The 22,423-nt window shown below is 38.2% G+C and overlaps 1 protein-coding gene and 1 non-coding gene across 2 annotated transcripts; one reads left to right on the forward strand and one right to left on the reverse strand.

The window, feature by feature from the left end:
• Window positions 1–2,561: 2,561 nt before the first annotated feature.
• On the forward strand, window positions 2,562–2,634 carry TRNAA-AGC (transfer RNA alanine (anticodon AGC)). The gene has a single exon. It is a non-coding gene; the product is annotated as a tRNA-Ala (tRNA).
• Window positions 2,635–14,517: 11,883 nt separating this feature from the next.
• On the reverse strand, window positions 14,518–17,466 carry LOC104607002 (polyubiquitin-like). Its single transcript, XM_010272489.3, has 3 exons — window positions 17,271–17,466; window positions 15,482–16,656; window positions 14,518–14,839 (listed from the first exon to the last, which is right to left on the reverse strand). Exon 2 carries the CDS (start codon window positions 16,654–16,656, stop codon window positions 15,508–15,510), a length of 1,149 nt encoding a protein of 382 aa, XP_010270791.1. The 5' UTR covers window positions 17,271–17,466; the 3' UTR covers window positions 14,518–14,839; window positions 15,482–15,507.
• Between the last annotated feature and the right edge of the window lie 4,957 nt (window positions 17,467–22,423).

Genomic DNA, 22,423 nt, shown 5'->3' on the forward strand with positions numbered 1-22,423 from the left:
TATATATATATTAAATGTATAAAATATTATATAATATATAATATATAATATATAATATTTTATTAATAATATATAATTAATGTGTTATAAAATACCTATCGAAGTCGGGCTTCGAGCTTTATATAGGGATGGGCTCAGGCTCAAGATCTAAGCCCGATGGTTGGGCCAGGCTCGGGCCCGGGCCTAGTATTTTTCTATTTATAAAGAGAAAGCCCAGCCCGACCCATGAACAGGTCTACTTATGCTATACCAAAACATGGGCCACTTGTCCAAAAGGAACCTTCCCACAAGCACCGGTGTTAGCAAGTGAAAGCTTAAATGTGCTGTTTTCACCTTGCGTTTCTCCAAAAATAGGGACCAGATCCTAGGTGAGATACTCTGCATTAGCTAATTGCATTGGAGTAAAATCTCCTTAATTTGGAGTTCAGCACAAGCAGTGATGACACATCCTTTGAGGAGATAGCAAACTCCCTAAAGGCTCCAAGGAAGGTATGGGTCCTTGGACTCCAATATGCAAAAAGGGGTTCCGTGTACTCAACCCTCTTGGCCATTCCCCTAAAATAGTCCACAACAATCAATAGTTACAAGTTTTAGATGAAAAATCAAGATACGCATAAATATGCCAAAAAGCTTAAATAAATCCTGAAAACATATTAATAACGCTAGTTACAAGTTTTAGATGATTGTAAATAAGTTAGTTAAAAGTAAAAAACTATAATTTAATGTTCTATATAAAATTCGAGATATCAAGACACACTTAGTAACTATTGACAAATGATGGAATAACTAAAACGTGAAAAAACAAAAAAAAAACTAAAATTTATATTGATATACATTAGTTTTAAATAATCAATATAATTTATCTTAATATTTATTAATACATAAATTTTAATAATTAATTCTAACATTTATTGATAAGCATACACTAAGAAAAAGAAAAGAATTACTTAAAAATAAAAATGCTTAAACAAATAGCAAGCAAACGGGCATGACTTAGTGGTGAACCTCTAGTTCTTAAAGCATAATATCTTGGGTTTGAATCTTGCTATTGCTAATTTGTAGTTTTACTAACAAAACGAATTTAATGAGAAAGAGGGTTATTAATTAATGAAATTAATGAGAAGAGACAATAGATATTTTAAAATCATAATTTTTTTTTTCATTATAGATCAAACAAATACCTTGATGGCCTATTGGATGAAAAGAACAACTATATATTAACATGCCAAAAAGCCCCCTAAAGCCAAGAGATCTCCTATGCTTGTTTAATATATTAGGCCCCATTTGGCATGTTTTTTTGCATGGTCTTTGAACTATCTACAAGCCGGGCAGACCACACCACGGTCTTTTTCTGTTTGGTTCATAACAGATCTAACCGCCAAAAGTTGGTGCACTGAAAAGACGCAAGAAGCCCATTTTGGGCTGATTTTGGGAAGTTTCAAATGAAAAGACACATGATAGCTAAACTAACTTCGAAACTAGCATCGGGCTGTACAGATCTTCATGCCAAAATTCAATGCGACTTTTAACTGTCAGACTACTAGAAGATCTTTCTAAAAAGACTTACCAACCAGAAGATCATCACCCCCTGCATAAGCCCTACCAGTTCAAGCTCTCAGCTCCCTTACAACCTTAATTAAAGCTCCCCTGCAATTTCTTTCAGCCTCCTTACACAACCATCTACCGTCGTCTTTCAAGTAGACCACCTTACATCACCTTACTTCCCCATCTACACCTTGTGTGGAAGGAAATGTGAAAACTCAAAGTTACTCTTAATATCTTTCATTTCTTATGGAGAAACAAGCATATATAACTCAATTCCAGTGAATGCCCGATTAAAAGAGAGGGACTTGAATATGAAAGACTCAATGTCTGCAATGCAATGATAGTTTAGAATCACTTGTTTACATGCTTAATTTTATTCTGCCATTTGCCAAAGTAGATTGTTTTGGAATCCGTTACTTGATTAGGACCGATGAGTTAGAATGGGAACATGTGGCCGATTGGGTTAACTCGTGATTTGTTGGTGCAAGCGGTGATAGAGAAGAAACTAGAAGCAAGATCTCTATTAAAGCTATCATGTACTAGCTTCTATGGAAGTCTTGAAATCCATTTACTTTGGCATGAGATCTCTAAGTATGGGCCTAGTCTGACTTCTACAACGGCCCAATAGCATGGGGTGGTGTCTTGTTTAAGCCAGCTACTGGTTTTCTGAAATTAAACTCTAATTCTGCCATCTCTCGAAGGTTATGCCAAGTCACCACTGGTTTCATCATCAGGGATAGTGCTGGATCTTTGGTTTGGGCTAGTGGAGTTTCAATGTAGCTGACTTCTATTATTATCATTAAAGTTGCAGCGGCCCATTGGTTGATGCCCAGCTTATAAATGAGACCTTTTACCTCAATGCTACATTAAAGTTTCAATGTAGCATGACTAATGGAATGTGTCGGAAAGCCATCGGCCCATATGTTGATACTTTGAACCTTGATCCAAGCTTATCAAACGTTGACATGGATGGAAAAGTATATAAGATATGCCAAGTTTATAAAGGCAGTAACAAAGGGGATGTAGCTCAGATGGTAGAGCGCTCGCTTAGCATGCGAGAGGTGCGGGGATCGATACCCCGCATCTCCATTTGATTTTGTTAAACCTGATTTATTTTGACTATACCAATACACAGGGAGATGGTATACTTGTAAAAAATGACATTTTTACTTGGGACTCGAAAGTCGAAAGCGCACATTGAGAAAAGAAGTCTGAGATTAGAAAATGTCTACCCTCGTTTGATTTCAAAAACCAGTCATCTATCTACACTATCCAGTAACTTGTGTGGACTGGGCTTCTTTGATGATCTGCTTCTCTCTCTCTCGGCCCCTTTCACAGTTTCACGCCTGTCCATACTTGTTCCATTTCGATCGCGATACCTGTGCCTACCCCAGTCTCTTCTTCCATTTCCATGGTGATTCCTATCCATCCCTGCTTGCTCTTCCACTCCACTCTCGGAATCTGTCCCGTTCTACTAGGAAAGAACCAACCACAGATCTCACAAAGTGCCATCTTCTTCTCCTGTGTAAGCGCATCAAGAAGACCTTGTCATTCTGTGCATGGTTGAGCCAATGCTGTCTTCGATCTCCAAATGAGTCATACTATATAAACTGCATTTAGAAAGGAAGGGATGGATAGGCATTACTGTAGCACCTTCCTCATCAGTGCCTCTGCTTGCTTCAACAGGTTCTTAATTTTCTCCTCCAGCACAGACAGCTGCTAAGATTTTTCTGTAGAGATTGGAGCAGGGGGGTGGGGGGGTGGGGGTGGTGTAACTTCAACCTCTTGAGCAAGGTGTTCCCAAATCTATCATACACACCTACCAGTTTCTGCTCAAACTTGGGAACATAAGAATCATGTCTTGGAGATTTCTCAAAGCTAAAAACTCTTATCAAGACAACACTGAGATTAAAGAAACATGGCATAAAAAAATCCTTCAAATGATAGATAATATGTAGGGCAGACAGCTAGAGCAGTTTGTAATGAAGCTATAGGCATGCATCCACTACATGTATGATTAATAAACTATATCATGCCATGAAGTGATATCCAGGGTCTAATTAATTACCTTTGGCAAATTTTCCAGTGTTGGCTCTCATATTTGAACCTGTGTTCTCACACTTATCAGCCTCAAATTTCACCATTAATTGCACCAAGCAATGGCCCCTTACCTAATACAAAAGCAGCATCAGGTAATTAGATCCATCCTCCTTGGCATTTTTCCTTTTCAAGTAAAGAGTGCATTAAATACCATATTATTAATTGAGTTTTCTCATTATTTTGAATTACAATACTAGGTTCAAAGTAAACAAGACATTAAATAATGCTATCAGCAATAGTAATCTTTTTCCATATTCCATCATTTTAAGATTAATTCTTTTGCTTACTTTTTAATAAAAATATGAGGCCCTCAGGCCTCAATAATATAAGAGTTGGCCATTTGCTACTTGGAGCTGTAGCAAGATTATTGAACAAGCAATGCCTTCCACTAGACAAGTTCGTAATGAAATGACAAAATGAGAAAAAGAAAAGTAAGAATCTAGTGCATCACATACATGATCTCAGGTTGCCTAAGATTACTACTGTGGGACCTGGGTTTGATCTAATTCACATTCTTTTCTAAAGGACCATTAGCTAATAATGATCCTACTGATCCAGGCTCAGAGGAGGGGTAACCTTCAGCATTTGTCTCAAACAAGCATTCTCATGGGAGCCAGCCTGAGATCTTACCATTGCACCTAGCAATGGATCACTCTTCTAAATTGATGCATCAAATTCAGTGATTTTAATTTAAGGCAAAATTACTATACAAGATCTTTTTCTATATAACAACTCTGAATCATAGTGAATTGGCCAAAACCCAAAAGAAAACAATAGAATAGTAAAAACTATCATCTTAACTGAAGAACTGTATATAAGGTATCAATACTGTATAAAAGATCTCTTTATCCAAAAAAGAAACTTGTACAACCTATATATATCAGCAGCCATAATTACCAAAATCAGACAAAAAAATCCACTCCATATAAAATACTACAAACATTTTTTCTAAAACCATGTCATGTTTTTGTCAGTAAAACTAAATTTTATTAACATCTCTGAGAAATAATGGTATACACCCAAGTTATGCCAACCACCCAAAAATGCTAGCCTTGGTTAACCCTCCCTTCTATTTTTCCATTTACATATCCCCCTATCACTGATAAAAAGCCATATACACTTCCATTAAACAAATGGAGTATTTTCAAAAAAAAAAAAACAAAGATTTTTCACTTTTGATCTCACAAGTAGCCCTTGCCCCTTGTTCTACAAGAAAAGGATTGTATGAAAACCAGTCACTAATCATTATATTGTTGAATTTTCTTACCCCTGTGAGAGGACTCTGCACTATTGAAGATGATCTCCTTTCAACAGATAAAATTAAAATGTATAAGCTAAAGAAGGCAATAATTTGTGATGCAGAGTAACTAGTAAATTTAAATATAAAATATTTTAAATTAAAACAAAGAGGATTTTTCATTTTTCCATATTAAAAATTTTAAATATAAAATATTAATATATATCTATAATTGAGTCATGTTCAAATCGAAACCAACCCAACGCCTCGAATTAGCATAATGCATGAACCAAATCCCATCGAAAATAGTTAAAAACTGACCAACTCAGATTGACCGGTTTGATTTTTTTTTTCTTTTTTTGATATTAGATTGATCGCCTTGATCGGACTTATGAACAATCATATTTTCAGTATATTGTTACCAAAAAGGGCAAAAGACTTAAACCTCCCTTGGGGTTTGTCATAAATACTTATACCTCCCCTCTAATTTTTAATAGGACTTAAACCTCCTATATAAATAAGATGCTGTTATATTTAACATAATTGATAAAAAGGCACTTTTATCCTTTATTATCCTTCAAATTTTCCAAGAGTACCACATGGCCTTCAATAAATGGGAGGTTGCTAGAGAATGAAAACTTTAGATTTCTCTTATGAAACTATTCAAAAGACTAAACCTGGACTAGCTAGGCTAAAACAGCGAAGGCAAAGCAATGGTGATAAAAGCACATATTATTTTCTTGCACTGCATTTTCTAATTTAAACACATCAACGTGCATTGAGTGATTGATGACAAGCTCTATAAGAACTTGCCTCTGTAAAATTTCTTGCCTCAGATTTTAATTGAATATTCATCGGAAAAAGGATTTTCATTCTCCATGAAAGCCAAATCTGCATAAAATAAACAGAGTACTGAATCGTACTCCTATTAATCGGTGCTTGTTCTCTCTCTCTCTTCCTGTCTTCTTTTCCTTCATCTCTATTCATTTTGATTTTTTCCTTCTTAGAAACCCAAATCATGAGTATGGTATAGAGGGACAATATTGAGTTTTTAAAAATATTTAATAAAATTTAACCGCACACGAACTCACATGCAACCAATTATTAACAATTAGCTAACAGAAGGAAGGTATTTGTTCTATGACATCACTCAATAAAGGAGGTGTTAGTATATTTTGAAAATAAAAGAAAGGTCTTAGTATTTAACATAAACCTCAAAGGAGGTTTAAATCTTTTACAAAAAAAAATAGTTTGAGTATATTTTATTTATCAAAATTGTAGTATGGATAATTCTGGTATAACATTGTTTTAGCCCAAACCCAAAGATAATATGCATAATAATCGCTTTATCCACGAGTAATAACTCGGTTGTAGGTATATAGTGGTTGCTCAGACCATCAAAATACAAAGGACACTGAATTGATATCACATGGATGCTTGCGATGAGTTTACAATTTATCGGTTGCTTACGATGAACTTATAACTCATCGAATGTCTTCGATGAATATATGACTCATCGCACGATTGCAACAAACTCATATTCGAGTCGAGTCATGATAAACTTTGGCTATTGTGAACTCACGATGAACTTTAGACACATACGGTTTTGCGATGAACTTCGGATGCATGCAGATTTGCGATGAACTTCGAACATGCTAGGAGTTACGACGAATGCCAGACCATTACAGAAACGTGAGATCACTATAGACTATAAATAAATATCGGTTACACGTGTGTCTTTAAGTTACACACGTGATAAGGTGTCACGTTGGTTTAATAAAAGCATGCCCGCTAAATGATAACATCACCATGCCACGTTGGTTAAATGGGTCACGAAAGGAAGTAACACACTTGGATTATGAGAATCCTCAGATGAAAGGAAAGTTAATTGACTAAGCTCATTCAATCCCTTTGCTTATCCTTTTACATAAAAATTTGTAAATTTCTTAAACTATCTCTATGGTTTAGTTAATTGACTAAGTGCACCCTTACTGTTTGAAAATTGATTAATGCTACCCCTATTGTTTCTGACAATTGACTAACTCTACCCTTATCATTAACATCCATTAATATTCTGTCAAAACCCGTAAACACGTGACAACGCATGGCGTTTAAAATTTTTTAAAACCAATGCTACCCTTGTCCCCTTCCTCTCAACCCGATACACCCTTCCTCCTCCGACCTCTCTCTCTCTCTCTCTCTCTCTTTCTTCCCTCTATCTTCCTCCCACGTCTTCGTCAACACCAGATCATCGGGGAGCAATTGCACCATATCCACACTATATAAAAGAACAAAGAAACCAAAAATAAATTAAAGCATCTGTCGATATTTTCACAATCAAGAACCAAAAAAAGAATAAAAAGAAAATTAAAGCCAATCTCTATTGTTTGCTACTGGTATCTTTCAAATTTTTTATTCACAAGAGTATCTATTAATCTTTCTTTTTCAGTGGGGTTTCTTCTTCGACCAACCATCTTTGGCCATTTGCTTGATCATCTCAGATTGAAGGGCAATGGCCTTGTTGACCTCAAAGTGCTCTCCATTGGAGCTCCTCACAATGAACTTTTTGGCTTCATTCTCTTTCTTCTTCAATAGTGGGGGTGCTTTGTTGAAGAAGTAGAGAACGAGTGAATTGAACAGGGGCAGTGGCGGCAACCCCCTCTGAACTCTGATCTTTCTTTCTGTCTCTTCTTCCTCTGGGTGATGGCTGCGGCAACCCCCTCTGAACTTCAATCTCTTTCTCTCTCTTCTTCCTCTGGGCGACAGCGGTGGCACTGCCTAGTAGCTCCACCCAGCGGCAGGATCACCCGACCATTCTCCCCTCTTCTTTCCTCCTCCTCTCTCTATTCTCCTATGTTTCGTCTCCCCTTTCCAATTGAAACTGACCATCCAAGTTGCAGCGACAGCTCTTGATTTCGTCGTTGATCAATCGATAGAGGAGGCCACCTATGTTCGATTGTTAGGGGCCCGGGATCGAAAGAAAACTTGAGAGATTCCACTAGACTGAAGACTGTCTTCACGGTCTTGTTGTAGGATTATCTTTGAGCTTTGCATTTTTTAAGCCGCAAGGCTCTGGACGCCATTGCAAGACTGAATATTTTGGACCATAAAAGGGCAGTTTAGGCATTTTGCACTGGTTCTGATGAAGGTTAACGGTAAGAATAGAGTTAATCAATTGTTAGATACAATAAGGGGTAGCACCAGTCAATTTTCAAACAGTAAGGATATAGTTAGTCAATTGTGAGACACACTAGGGGTAGCGTCAATCAATTTTCAAACAATAAAGGTATAATTAGTCAATTAGGTAAACCATAAGGGTAGTTTAAGAAATTTACCTAAATAAAATCTATTAAACTTAATGTGCACAGTGTACTCTCTTATTTCCCTAATTTTCTATCACCTCTAACATATAATATCAAATAAAAAAATAAAAATATATAAATAAATAATGATTGCTTATCTAAAAACTTGATCACCTTTTTCCGCATTTCTTTTACACTTATTCTAACATTTGAAAACCTTCATCTATCAAAGATCTACCATAAAGGACTGGGTACATAATTGTTTTGGTGACTCTCAGGTCGAATGGTCTGACTGTTCGGTTCAAATAGAAGGTTCATTCTGATTTAAAAAAAAAATAATTAAAATAAAAAGACCAAAAATCATTGTCTGGATCAGTGGTTTGATCGCCCAGGTCAATAGGTTACTGACCAAGCCAATGTTTTTTTTTGGCCCAAAAGCGGTTTTAGGGTGAAAAAGAACCGATTACCTAGATGGTTCATAGGTCAACCAGTTTGACCATCCGGTCCAATCCAATTTTCAAAACCATGATTAGGAGATGAATTACCATTGTAAATTTTATATATTATCCCTCTCTTTAAGTTTACCAAAAACAGAATTGTGCAATAATAAAATTTATCATACTTTCCCTCTATCTGAGATTTGGGGGGTTCATCACTTTTTTATTTTTATTTTTTTTTACCGAAAATGCAATTAGGGGGCACGATGGAAGACTCTTCCCGCAGCATCTAGAAATGATTTTTTTTCCTATTTTTTTACTTGTTTCCTAACTATTGTTTAACAAAATATTAAGGTTAAACTAGTCATAAAAAGTAATTAATGGCCTAACTGCACAACTTCCATCAATGGTCACTAACAGCAAGATGATGGAAGATAAGTTTTTAGATAACAAAAATTATTTGCAGGGGATCTTTAATGCTGTGTTTGGTTTGAAGGAAAAAGTATGAAAAGGAAAGGAAAGTTAGGGAAATTTTCATAAATCTTGTATACATTTCCTTACCTTTCCTTTCTTTTCCCTACTTTTTCCTTCAAACCAAACAAAACGCATTACAGTACCCTACCAATACTGCCTATCTATATACATGTTTCACTAGTAAACACCAGAGATATGCTAACAATGGAAACAAAACAGAAAACATCCAATACCAAAAAGTAAAAATATATATAAAAAAAAAAATAGAGAACAATTCTTTCGTCCATTCTATATTTGAATCTCATATACATTTACATTTTTCATGTGAGATCCATTAATTTTTCTTTTTTTTATAATAAAAGGTTCTCTGTATCTTTCAAATTTTATAAAACAATGTCAAGTGGGACCCACCGATTTCTTTTTATAAAAATTTCTTGCATATGTTCAAATTTCATGAAAACAAGGTCAAGTCGGACTCATGATTTTGGGTTTAAAAAACATGAAACACCAAGCAAGAAACGTGTTGAGAAATATTTTGGTCAATTCTTGAACCAAAAGCAATTTTGAAAATTCCTCTATTTTTTAATGGTACCTCTGTTTTTTTGGTAGTTAAAAGCAAATAACATTTTTCATTTCTTCCAAATTTTTTCTTTTATTCCTATTTGTTGTTAGAATAAAGTTTTGTTTAGGGCAGGGCATGGCAGAACTTGGCAACAAACCAAACAGGCCCATGATTTTGATCCTACACGTCCATATTTGAAAAAACACCACCAAGTAACCATCTCAACTATTAGATCATGTGTTCATTTTTCTACTTTGTATTGGACTGCTATTCATATTTATAGTGCAAATATAAATCAAAATGCAAAATTTGCATTCAATTTAGTCAACCTTAATTAGCCAATCCAAAATCTTAGAAGTGAGAATATTTTTGTGGGAAATTGTCTAAAATCCACCATCACTTATTACGAATTCTCTTAAACTCATCATAACTTTTTAAAACGTCCAAAACTCACCATTTAAATTCACTATAACTTCTTAAAACGTTTAAAACTCGCCATGTCAGTGAGATAATGATAACTTGACTAACGGACGTTACTAATTTACTATTTTAACTGTTCTTATGTTCGACCCATTTTACAATATCCTGAAATTACCCCTCTTCGTTCTCCTGTACGCTTGCTCTCTTGCTCACTAATGGCGTGGGATAATGCTGCTACTCTCGATCTCCAAAACTGCAACTCCTGTTCAGTTCTTCTTGGGTCCATGATCCAATTGCTGGCCATTCATTTTATTTTCTCTCCTTTACATGCTCTCCTTCCTCCTCTTCTTCTTTCTTCTTCATCGCGTTCTTATAGAAGAAGAAGAAGGAAAGAGAGAAATGTTTCTTTGATTTTTTTATTGTTATTTTCATTAGTGATTGATCGATTTTTGGTGATGGCCAACTTTTTTGTGCTAAGTACCTCGTCATTTGGTCTACTTCTAAATGGCCAATGACTCATGCCGAAGTGGAGAACTTTGGCTGCCGAGTTGAATCGAGCTGGGCAGGCTAGGTGGCGAGCTGACTATAGTGCCGAGCTGCCTATGAGGTGTCGGGCTGACCAGGTGCTGAGCTGCTTGTGAGGTGCCGAGCTGCCTAGGTGCCGAGCTAACCAGGTACCGAGTTGCCCAGGTGCCAAGCTGCCAGTGAGGTGTCGGGATGACCAGGTACCGAGCAGCCTGGCGGTGAGCTGGATTGATGAGCTTCGTTGCTCTTTAGGGACCTGCAAGGAACCAAATGTCAGAGGACCCGGGGTGGCTAACCCGGCGAGGTCGCTCCGATGCTTAAGTCAGTACTCTCATAGTAGACTAACTGCGAGCTAAAAATCACAAAGTATGAGAGCTAGAATTTGCTTACTTGCTCACTTGCTATTGGGGTTGGTGCCTTTATATAGGCATTGTTTGGTGTGGGCTTCACGCACTATATCCAAGATTTCTACGAGGTCATCTAAGTAGTTTGAGATTCCTAGAGGTAACCGTCGTGCACGTTGACCACCCTCCGGATCGTTCGGCACGTGGGCCAACTTCCAAGGATCGTGGGAGTGTTAGGACATGCATGCCGAATTTGTCGGTGAGCACGTCTTGTAGGCCGCCAGGTCGAAGCCTGGGCTAGGTCGCTAGATCAGCGCCTCGGCCAGGCCGCTAGGTCACGCCTGGGCCTGGCCGCCAGGTCGTGCCTGTGCCAGGCTGCCAGGTGGGACACCATCAAGTTAGCTAAGGCAAGTTGTTGCCAAAGTAGTTCCGGGTGTCACCTAGTTGTTTTGAGGTGCCATGTGTCACAATATCATTGGAGGGCCAAATCCGCCCTCATCATTTGCCCCCCCACTCCCAAGCCGAAAGTAACTCGGCGAAGGGAGTAGATTTCTCCTTTTGGCCCGGAATGAATAATTCGATGAGCTCGTAAGCATTGATTCAATTCCTTAGGCTCTGGGAGCGACTCGCAGTTCGCTCCTTGATTTTTACCATGCGGAAGAGGCGACTGGGTCTTATGTGGTATTTTAGCCCTTAGGCTCTGGGAGTGACTCGTAGTCGACTCTCCTTGATCTTTGATTTTGCCCAGGCCGAAGAGGCGATTGGGTCTTATGTGGTATTTTAATCCTTAGGCTCTAGGAGCGACTTGTAGTCCACTCTCCTTGATCTTTGATTTTGCGCATGCCGAAGAGGTGACTGGGTCTTATGTGGTGCCAAAGTCTTTTATCAGTTTGCCTATTCGCACCTGGGCCAGGGTGCTAGGTCGGTGCCCATGCTAGGCTGCCAAGTCGGCGCATGTGCCAGGCTGCAAGGCTGCAAAAGGGCCAGACTGCGTCTGGGCTGCCAGGTTGGCGCCTTAGAGCTATGACTGCATTGCATCAACCTCATTAGTGACGTCGGTAACCCACTCCTACAAGAAGCTACTAGGAGCTCGACTTACGGGGGGCAGCACTACTGACTTTAGGTCACTAGCTCGCACAGGATCCTTAGAAGGCTCGACCGGCAGGGGCGTCCATGCAATCTGTTGGCCGCTTACTCCGGCAGAAGCCACGAAGAGCTCATCTTTGTAGAGGGTACCTCACGAAGATGATTGATGAGGCTTTATCGGAGATTAAATAAAGTTGGTAGAGCTGCTTAGTCTGTTAGCTATCAACTTCCTGCATAGTCTTTGAATTCATAAAAAATGGAAACTATAAAGCGAGAGTTTTAGTTTCTAAAAAGTGAGGACTTAGCCTTTTAGAGGATGAGAACTTAGCTTTTTGTTGTGTTTCCTAATGAGGGCGGATTTGACCCTCCAATGATATTGTGACACGTGGCACCTCAGAACAACTAGGTGACACCCGGAACCACTTTGGAAATAACTTGCCTTAGCTAAGTTGGTGGTGTCCCACCTGGCGGCCAGGCCCAGGCATGACCTGGCGGCCTAACCTAAGCGCCGACCTGGTGACCTACGAAACGTGCTCACCGACACTTCGACATGCATATCCTAACACTCCCACGATCCTTGGAAATTGGCCCACGTGCCGAACGATCCAAAGGGTGGTCAACGTGCATGAGGGTTACCTCCAAGAATCTCGAACCACTTAGACGACCTCGCAAAAATCTCGGATATGGTGCGTGAAACTCACGCCAAACAATGCCTATATAAAGGCACCTACCCCAATAGCAAGTGAGCAAGTAAGCAAGTAAACAAATTCTAGCTCTCATACTTTGTGATTTTTAGCTCGCAGTCTACTATGAGAGTACTGACTTAAGCATCGGAGCGGACCTCGCCGAGTTAGCTCGACACCTGGTCAGCCCGACACCTCACAGGCAGCTCGGCACCTAGGTAGCTCGGTACCTGGTCAGCTCGGCACCTGGTCAGCCTGGCACCTCATAGGCAGCTCAGCACTATAGTCAGCTCACCACCTAGCCTGCCCAGCTCGACTCAGCTCGGTAGCCAATGTTCTCCACTTAGGCCTGAGTCATCGGCCACTTGGAAGCAGACCAAATGACAAGGTACTTAGCACAAAAAATCGATCCATCAATTGGTGTCATCTGTGGGAAATGATGGATCGATTTTTGGTGATGGCCAATTTTTTGTGCTAAGAACCAAATCATTTGGTCTGCTTCCAAGTGGTCGATGACTCAGGTCGAAGTGGAGAACTTTGATTGCCGAGCTGAGTCCAGCTAGGCAGGCTAGGTGGCGAGCTGACTATAGTGCCGAGGTGCCTATGAGGTGCCGGGCTGCCTAGGTGTCGAGCTCACCAGGTACCGAGTTGCCCAGGTGTCGAGATGCCTATGAGGTGCCGGGCTGACCAGGTGCCGAGTAGCTTGGCGACGAGATGGATTGATGAGCTTCGTTGCTCTTTAGGGACCTACAAGGAACCAAATGTCAGAGGACCCAGGGTGGTTAACCCGGCAAGGTCGCTCCGATGCTTAAGTCAAAACTCTCATAGTAGACTGACTATGAGCTAAAAATCACAAAATATGAGATTTCTGCGATGTCGTCTAAGTGGTTCGAGATTCCTGGAGGAAACCGCCATGCACGTTGACCACCCTTCGGATCGTTCGACACGTGGGCTAACTTCCAAGGATCGTGGGAGTATTAGGATATGCATGCCGAATTTGTCAGTGAGAACGTCTCGTAGGTCGCCAAGTTGGTGCCTGTGCCAGGCCACCAGGTCGTGCCTAGACCAGGCTGCCAGCTCGTGCCTATGCCAGGCTGCCAACTCACACCAGGGCCAGGCCGCCAAATCGTGCCTATGCCAGGCCGCCAGGTGGGACACTGTCAACTTGGCTAAAGCAAGTTGTTACCAAAATGGTTCCGAGTATCACCTAGTTGTTCTGAGTTGTCATGTATCACAATATCGTTGTTGGAGGGCAAATCTGCCCTCATCAATTAGAGATTTGAATGTTTATTCTTCCAAATTCGTGGTCAGAGATATCCCCGACGTGATTTGGTTTCTGACATTTTTGTTGTATTTGTGAGATCTGAGATATTTGCTTTTGGTCTTCCACCACTGATAATAGGTTGGACCACCTGAAGACGAACAGATGACTTTTCTTGAAAAGATATGAACTGATCATAGGGGTTTGTTCTATTGATTACCGGATAGATGAATCAGAATTTTTTGCAGTTGTGGAGTGATTTTCTGATGCTGGGTGTAGAGGCTTCCAATCACTAGTTCATCTTCTGACTTGGTAAACCAGAAATGGCTTTCTTCGGCTCCATCATAGATTTCCATCACTAGTTTGTCTTCTGACTTAGTAGGCCAGAAATTGCTTTCTTCGGCTCCAACATAGATTGTTGGGAACCAGACTTCGAAGAGTTCAAAGTTTCTATATTCTTTCTTTCTCTCCTCAGTTACCTCTACGCCATTACAGACAAAGGAAAAAAAAAAAAAAAAACAAAAACAAAGAAGGAACCATAGAGAGGGAATTTGAACTTTTACATTTTCATAATCCCACTTTATTTTAGTAAATGAAGAAACGAAAATGTTGGCTAAGATGATGCCAATTAGGATGAAGAGGACTAGAACCATTTGTGAAAGAGAAAACCAGCATTTGTCGTTGCTTCTTCCCCGTTTGAAAACATGAAATCCCATTGCCCCCGATGCTCCCATCATCTGAGAAGAACAGTCAGAACGGAACCAAAAGCACACCCTTCCATTCTTCAACCCAAAACCTTGTCTGAACGAAAGAGAAAACCCATTGCTGCAATTTCTCACCATTGTTACTGTTTCTCTCTTCACCTGAGAAGAACAATCAGAACAGAAGCCCATCTCAGGATACCTTTCAAAGATAGGAATTTATCGTCTTGTGAGAAGTTTTCTTTAGTACATGTAAAGATTCTGAAAGGCAACTACTCAAATCCGCAGACAGAAGTTGGAATTTTGAGCACAAAAGAAAAATAACAATAAAAAGGATAAAAGGATGATACTAAGAAAGGTAACACATCTCATAAATTTGTTCATTTTCATAAACACCTGAAAGCATATTAGAATTTGACATTTTGAAAGTTTTAACTAAAGAGATTTACAAATCTAGCTTCTTGTCCCTCACTTGGGGACTCTTCGATACAATCATAAAGCATACTAATAAAGTTGAAATGATCTCAATCACTCACAAAATAAACTCAACCATATCACCTAAACATAGACGAAAAAGGCAATTGCCAAAGTTCTATGACACTCCACTAAACTTGAACAATTCATTCATTCAGGATAAAACATAAACTCAGGGAATGAAAATTTTATCACATTTCTAACGAAGTATAAATGACATCAACGCCACTAATATAAATCTCTTCAGAAATCAGAACAAACGAAAAAGAAAAGAGACCATATCATAGTATCATCAAACATTTAGCAATCAACTTCAGAGAATAGACATGCCAGGAACTAGGAGAGTCCAGGACGCCTCAACAAATGCCACCACGAAGACGAAGAACGAGGTGGAGGGTTGATTCCTTCTGAATATTATAATCCGCCAACGTTCGCCCATCCTCAAGTTGCTTCCCAGCAAAGATGAGCCTCTGCTGATCCGGAGGGATGCCCTCTTTGTCCTGGATCTTGGCTTTCACATTGTCTATGGTGTCAGAGCTCTCCACCTCCAGTGTTATGGTTTTCCCTGTAAGAGTCTTCACAAAGATCTGCATACCGCCACGCAGACGGAGGACCAAGTGAAGAGTAGACTCCTTCTGGATATTGTAATCAGCTAGGGTCCTTCCATCCTCTAGCTGCTTCCCTGCAAAGATAAGCCTCTGTTGATCTGGTGGTATTCCCTCCTTGTCTTGGATCTTGGCCTTCACATTATCGATAGTATCAGAGCTCTCCACTTCCAAAGTAACAGTCTTCCCAGTTAGTGTCTTGACAAAGATTTGCATGCCCCCACGAAGCCTGAGAACAAGGTGGAGGGTGGATTCCTTCTGAATGTTGTAATCGGCCAAGGTACGACCATCCTCAAGCTGTTTTCCAGCAAAAATGAGCCTCTGTTGGTCAGGTGGGATGCCCTCCTTATCCTGAATCTTAGCCTTAACATTGTCAATGGTGTCTGAACTTTCTACTTCAAGTGTGATGGTTTTCCCAGTAAGGGTCTTGACAAATATCTGCATTCCACCTCTGAGACGGAGAACAAGGTGGAGAGTGGATTCCTTCTGAATGTTATAATCAGCCAGTGTCCTACCATCTTCAAGTTGCTTTCCAGCAAAGATAAGTCTCTGCTGATCAGGAGGGATTCCTTCCTTGTCTTGGATCTTGGCCTTGACATTGTCGATTGTATCAGAACTCTCAACCTCCAGAGTAATGGTTTTCCCGGTTAGAGTCTTGACAAAGATTTGCATTCCACCCCTCAATCGAAGAACCAGATGGAGGGTGGACTCCTTCTGGATGTTGTAATCTGCCAAGGTTCGGCCATCCTCCAGTTGCTTACCAGCAAAGATAAGCCGCTGCTGGTCAGGTGGGATTCCTTCCTTGTCTTGGATTTTGGCCTTGACATTGTCAATAGTGTCGGAGCTTTCAACCTCAAGGGTGATGGTCTTGCCAGTAAGAGTCTTAACAAAGATCTGCATCTGCAACCACAGGGAGCAAAGAGATTTCAACAAAACTGGCAAATCAAAGAATAAAACTAAGCGCAGGAATATAGAAGAACATAAAATAGAGACTATTATTTAGATCCACTATGACAAACAAGGCTGTGCAATCAGGAAAACCAAAAGCCCTAAACCACAAAGGAGGAAATTTTCATAGTGTAAAAACTAAAAAGGCAACAAAACGATCAAATTTCTCTTCGCGACATCTTCATAAATTTAGAACTTAAATAAAAGGTTGCAGTAGTTGACACAGGTAAATTGCAAAAGCTTCTGAAAGCGAAAAGAGAAATAAGTCTTGCACAAAAAAACCTGACGAAATAAATAGAAACGATAAACCATAAAGAATCACATATACGATAGAAGAAAATGGAAACCCTAGGTATTCAAACACAGCTCGAATCGAAATAAAAGGAACATCCAAGCGGATGAAAACCACATAAACCAAAGAGAAAGAAATAAAGGAAAATGATTAAACAAAAATCATAAACAAAAGCCGATAAATCTAGAATAGAATTTTAGATCAAGAAAAAGAGAAAGGAAAAAAGCACTAGAGAGAAGAAAGAATCGTTGAGAAGAAGAAAAATCATGCATACCTTGACAGTGTAGTGTAATCTGAATGAGCAACACGGGAGGAAGGGCGCTGGAAGCGAATTTAGAACCGAAGAAAACTGGAAGAAGCTTATATATATCTCTTCGTATTCGATGATATTGCTCACGGGAGAGAAGAGACGGAAATTTATAGGCTTTCTTCGAGGAGGTCGGTAGTTCTTAGCTTTTGGTCTCCAACTCCATATGAGATGATGATTCTTACACGTTTCTAGTTGTTGGACCACACCGGACATTTCTAGAAGTTGCCAGAAGCCCAGAACCCAGAAGTGCCAACGTCAGTCAATAAAATTCGGGCCGGGTAACCGGGTTCAGTGTTCTCACCTCACCCGCACTTATACATCTGAGATTCCACCTTCTGGAAAATGATCGTGGATCCTGGGCCCTGGCCCTTGGGCCGTGTTTAGAGTGTTGTGTGTGTTTTTCTTATTTGAATGGGTTTGGAAAGTTATTTTTTTTTTCAAAAAAGTTTTTTGAGAATATGTGAAGTAAATAGTGTTTGGATGGATGGTTTTTTAATCTAAATAGTTTATTGGGTAAAATATAAAGTCCTCTGCCCTGAATTTTCTGACAATCATAACAACCTCCCCTCTGGTTTCACAAAAACTTCGGTTACCTCCCTTTCATCTTCGTTCTAGTAATGTAGATTTCACATTTACGAAATTATTCTTACAACTTATTAGGGCATTTTCAATATAATTCAAAATACCAGATTTCTCCTTTAGACTTCATAGACCTAACTTTTGATAGAGTAAAATTGATTTATTCTTTTGAACAAGAAATATTTTTAATTAAAAGTAAATTCCCATCTGAATTGATAGATAGATGTAAGGGGGTAAAATGGATATTTTTGAAAACTAATGCATGAGGCAAGGTTTTCCATCCAAGACAATAACATAAGGGAGATAACTGCAGGTTTTTTCAATATTACAGGGGAAGTTTTTGTGAAGTTGAAACCTCAGGGGAGGTTTTTCTATTTTACCCTTATTTTATTTTATTTTTTAAGATGCTAGAAGATCATTTCAAACTTTTCCATCAAATTTTTACCCTCCTCCCCCCAAAAAAACATTTATGCCTTTTGGCTTCTCTAACGTGAAAACCTTTATGTCTTGATGTTTTTATTTTTTATTTTTTTTTGCATAAAAGGGCATATTTTGTATAAAAACATTGTGTGTTATTGAGATTTGAGGTCATTTTTGGAACATAGCCTTAAAAATAAGCAGTGATTAAAATCCACTTGGTAAGGCACTTTTCGGGGTGCTTTTTTCCAAGGCTGCATTTGGAAATAATACAAATGGAGTGTAAATCCCAGTTCACGGTAAATTTGCATGTATTTGGCAACATTATATTTATGCATTGACAAATGACAGAAAATACATTTTCCAATGCATATTTATATTGATAATAAGATGTAAAAATACATTAATAAAAAAGAAGTAAATTTGATAAAAAAGGTATATACTTTATTAGAATTTGTGTTTACATATATTACAGTTGAAAGTCTATTTAGTAAGAAGGTAAAATTATCTGAGCAAAATTAAACGCATCCTAATGAAAAAAGCACTTATTTGATAACATTGTGAGGTTCAAAATGGGCTTTTGCTAATATAAAGACAATATTACCCTTCATTGTTATAATCATAAAAAACATGTATAAATACCGTTTTATCCCTATTAAATAACATTTTCTTTGCTACCAATAATTTGCCAAGTCAATGGATGTTCTCACACCAGCTTCACATGGTTTAATTGACCCCAAACCACATTTGCTCGATATAATTGAAGTCCCTTCTTATAACTTATAGTGTTAAAGACAATATATAGCTAGATTTAACATAAAAAATAAAATAAACTTTGTAATGCCTTGGTTCATTGCAAAAACCACCATTGGAGGTGTTTGATGCAAAACAAATAACAATAAAAGGAGAAAAAAAAATGAACGAGATGGAGTAGTGGGAATCAATATTCGATCAATTATTTAGGAGAAAACAAGAAAAAATGGTATCAAACTTGATTGTAGCTCGCCACCACTATAAGTGGTGAGAAGTGAAGATGGAAAGTAAACATGTGGAAGAAAATGGGGAGAGGGTTTTAGAGTAGACTAGGCACTATCATTATTAAGAAAAATTTAGGGGGCTGTCTGGCATCATTGTCGTTTCCTGGAGCAACGGCGTCACATCAGTGCTATATCGGAAAAAATGGTGCTCTAGGAAACAGACATTTGTTTGGAACCATTTTTCCATAAAAAATGGTGCTCCAAGCCATGTCTTAAAAATCGGGAAGCCATGGCTTGGAGCAACACCAAATTTGGCATTTTCTGGAGCTGCAGTTCGTTGCTGCCAACAGGATAGCGGTGTAGCACTAGATAATGGGTACCAGTGCTGAAAACGTTTCCTGGAGCAATGGTACCAAACAGAAAAAATTGTTGTTGCTCCAGGAAACATCCTACCTAGCAGCAACGATTCCAAACAAAAATAAATGCACCATTTTCTAATAAAACGGTGCTCCAAGCCACACATCAGCAGCACCCTTTTCTGATAAAAGGTGCTGCAACTGCAGCATCAATGCCAAACATATACTAGATGAACAAAAACGGGATGAAAAAAAAATAAGAAGCACTTGTTGAAAACTCAAGAAGCCAGAATCCGCCCATCAACTGCCTTTTCTATTGAGCTTTTTTAGTGGAAAAATATCATTCACTTCTTTTTTCACCAAGCCCATTTTGTATGTGCTTTTAGCTTCTAAAATGCAATAAGCAACCTAAATTATTTAAACCTCCCCTATAATTGCTTTAACCTCTCTCTACCAAGCCCATTTACTTCTAATTAGTTTTTAACGTTTTTTTTTTTTTTTGCTTCATTAATCTTTATGTGTTGACTTATTTGATAGCTAATCAGGAATAACCAAAGAAGATCCAATTCATTCTCACCATCAGTTTCCCACAAAGGAGTACACAACAAGAAGTCAATCATAAATTTCATATCTTTCTAGGCAATGATATATACCGGGATTTGTATGTATTCTTAATGTAGATCATTAGATATTTAGGTCCGTTTTGTTTATTGTTGGAATTGGAATTAAAATCCTCTGGAATCAGAATCAGAATGGTCCATTCTCATAGTTTGTTTGGTTCAGACAGAACGGGAATGGGAATTCAAATCAGTAGCTAGGAATGGGATTTCATTCCCAAGGGAGGGGCAGGGAATGACCATTCCCTCAAATGGGAGAATGCCATTCTAGCAGGAATGGGAATGGGATTTCGATTCCGCCCAACCAAACAGTTGGAATCGAAATAGCCCATTCCGATTCCGACTCCAAACCCCTATTCCTGAAAACCAAATGGACCCTTAGGTTCTAATGATCTAAAGCATTGGAATTCAAGGAATATTGTAAGCGGTGTCGATTTGGCAATGGTCGCTAGGGAACGGCGAATACACAGAGAGATTGTCTTAGCCATATGTTTGGTTATGTAAGGTTATATCTTTCAAATATCTCCATTGCATTGATTATTGGTAAAGATAAGGATGGCAATTTTTACCTTATTCAGTGGGTGCCGATCCTTATCCTCCCTGACGGGGCGGGTTTTTTTTTGTTTGAATGACAAGTTTTGGAGCGGTAACGAGTTTTGGGATTCTACAACCCATACACGTACAGGTAGGATATGGTATTAGGCTAAACCCCACCCACCCCCACCTGCATATTGTTGGAAAGCATATAAACTTTATGTACTAGGTGAATTTTATGTAAAAGATAATTGATAGCGTATATGTTTTTTACCTATCTTAATCAAATAACTGAAAATTTTGCTGTTTATTTGTATTATTTTACTTATTTATTGTCTATACATGACAAGAAATAATAAGAAATTAAATGTGGATTCTAAACCCAACCAGCCCCTACACTTGAATGTGGGCAAGGTAGGGAAGGGAAAGGTTTTGCATTTTCATGTACGGGAAGGGATTGCATTCTCAAAATCTAACCCACTATGGGTTTTAGGGCAGTTACAAGCTGAGATGTTTAGGGAAGTGGGTAGGGTTTAGAATTTACAAAACTGGCCCCATTGCCATCCCTAATGGAAAGTTGAATTGGAGGTGGGTACCAAAGAAAGGACTGCATTGGAGGAAATCTAGAGAGCAGAATAAGCAAATTAATAATGTGGTCATTTTAGTCTTCTACATTCCTCAATTTCATATAGGTGTCCAAGACTGTTGTTATACCAACCATTTCTCATGTCTCCTTTCGTCTTTCCCTCTCACATCTCCCTTAGAGTCTTTTTCTAACAAACCGTTTTTATATACCACAATTATAATAATAAAATTATTAAAAATTACACAACACTAATAATCAAAAATAATTCTTGAGGTGGTCTGAACCAGGTGGGCCCAAATGTGAATGCCATAAGCTCCTTTTGATTTAGTCTTAATTAACAAAGCATGTGCATCGCACGGGTAGTGACTAATTGTTTACCCATGATGTATAATTAAAAATATTTTTTTTAAATAGAATAATACAAAAAAATATGAAGCAATTTTGGGCACATCTATAACATTATATACTAATAATATAAACAAAAATAAGTATGATAAATAATAAGTATTTTATCAATGATATAAATGAAATGCAAAATTTAAAACCAATTTGAAAATGAAACCATTTTCATATCTAGATGGTAGGTAGGTCAATGATCGGGTCAAATGGGTTAATCTATGATGTCATAATTAAGTAATGAATATTATATATATATATGTGTGTGTGTGTGTGTGTGTGTGTGTATGTATGTATGTATGTATGTATGTATGTATGTATGTATTTATGTATGTATATATTCACCATATTTTCGTACAGTTCTATTGTTATATATTCACTATATTAAACAAAATAAATGTGAAAATAATAATTACTTTTATTGATGATGAAAATGGAATACATGATTTAAAATTAATTAAAAAAGCAAAATATTTTTTCTATCCAAGTGGTGGGTTAGTGGTTAAAATATCATAGTCAAATGGATCAACACATAATGTTATTATTAAATAATAAAATACATAAAATTCTAGAAAAATGTAGAAATTTATTGATAATTTTGGGTACAATATATAATATTATATATTCATCATATAAAAAAGTGTGATTAATGAGA

The sequence above is a fragment of the Nelumbo nucifera genome, chromosome 4 (assembly GCF_055504915.1).
Source record: "Nelumbo nucifera cultivar China Antique chromosome 4, China Antique-T2T, whole genome shotgun sequence".
NCBI classification, from domain to species: Eukaryota; Viridiplantae; Streptophyta; class Magnoliopsida; order Proteales; family Nelumbonaceae; genus Nelumbo; species Nelumbo nucifera.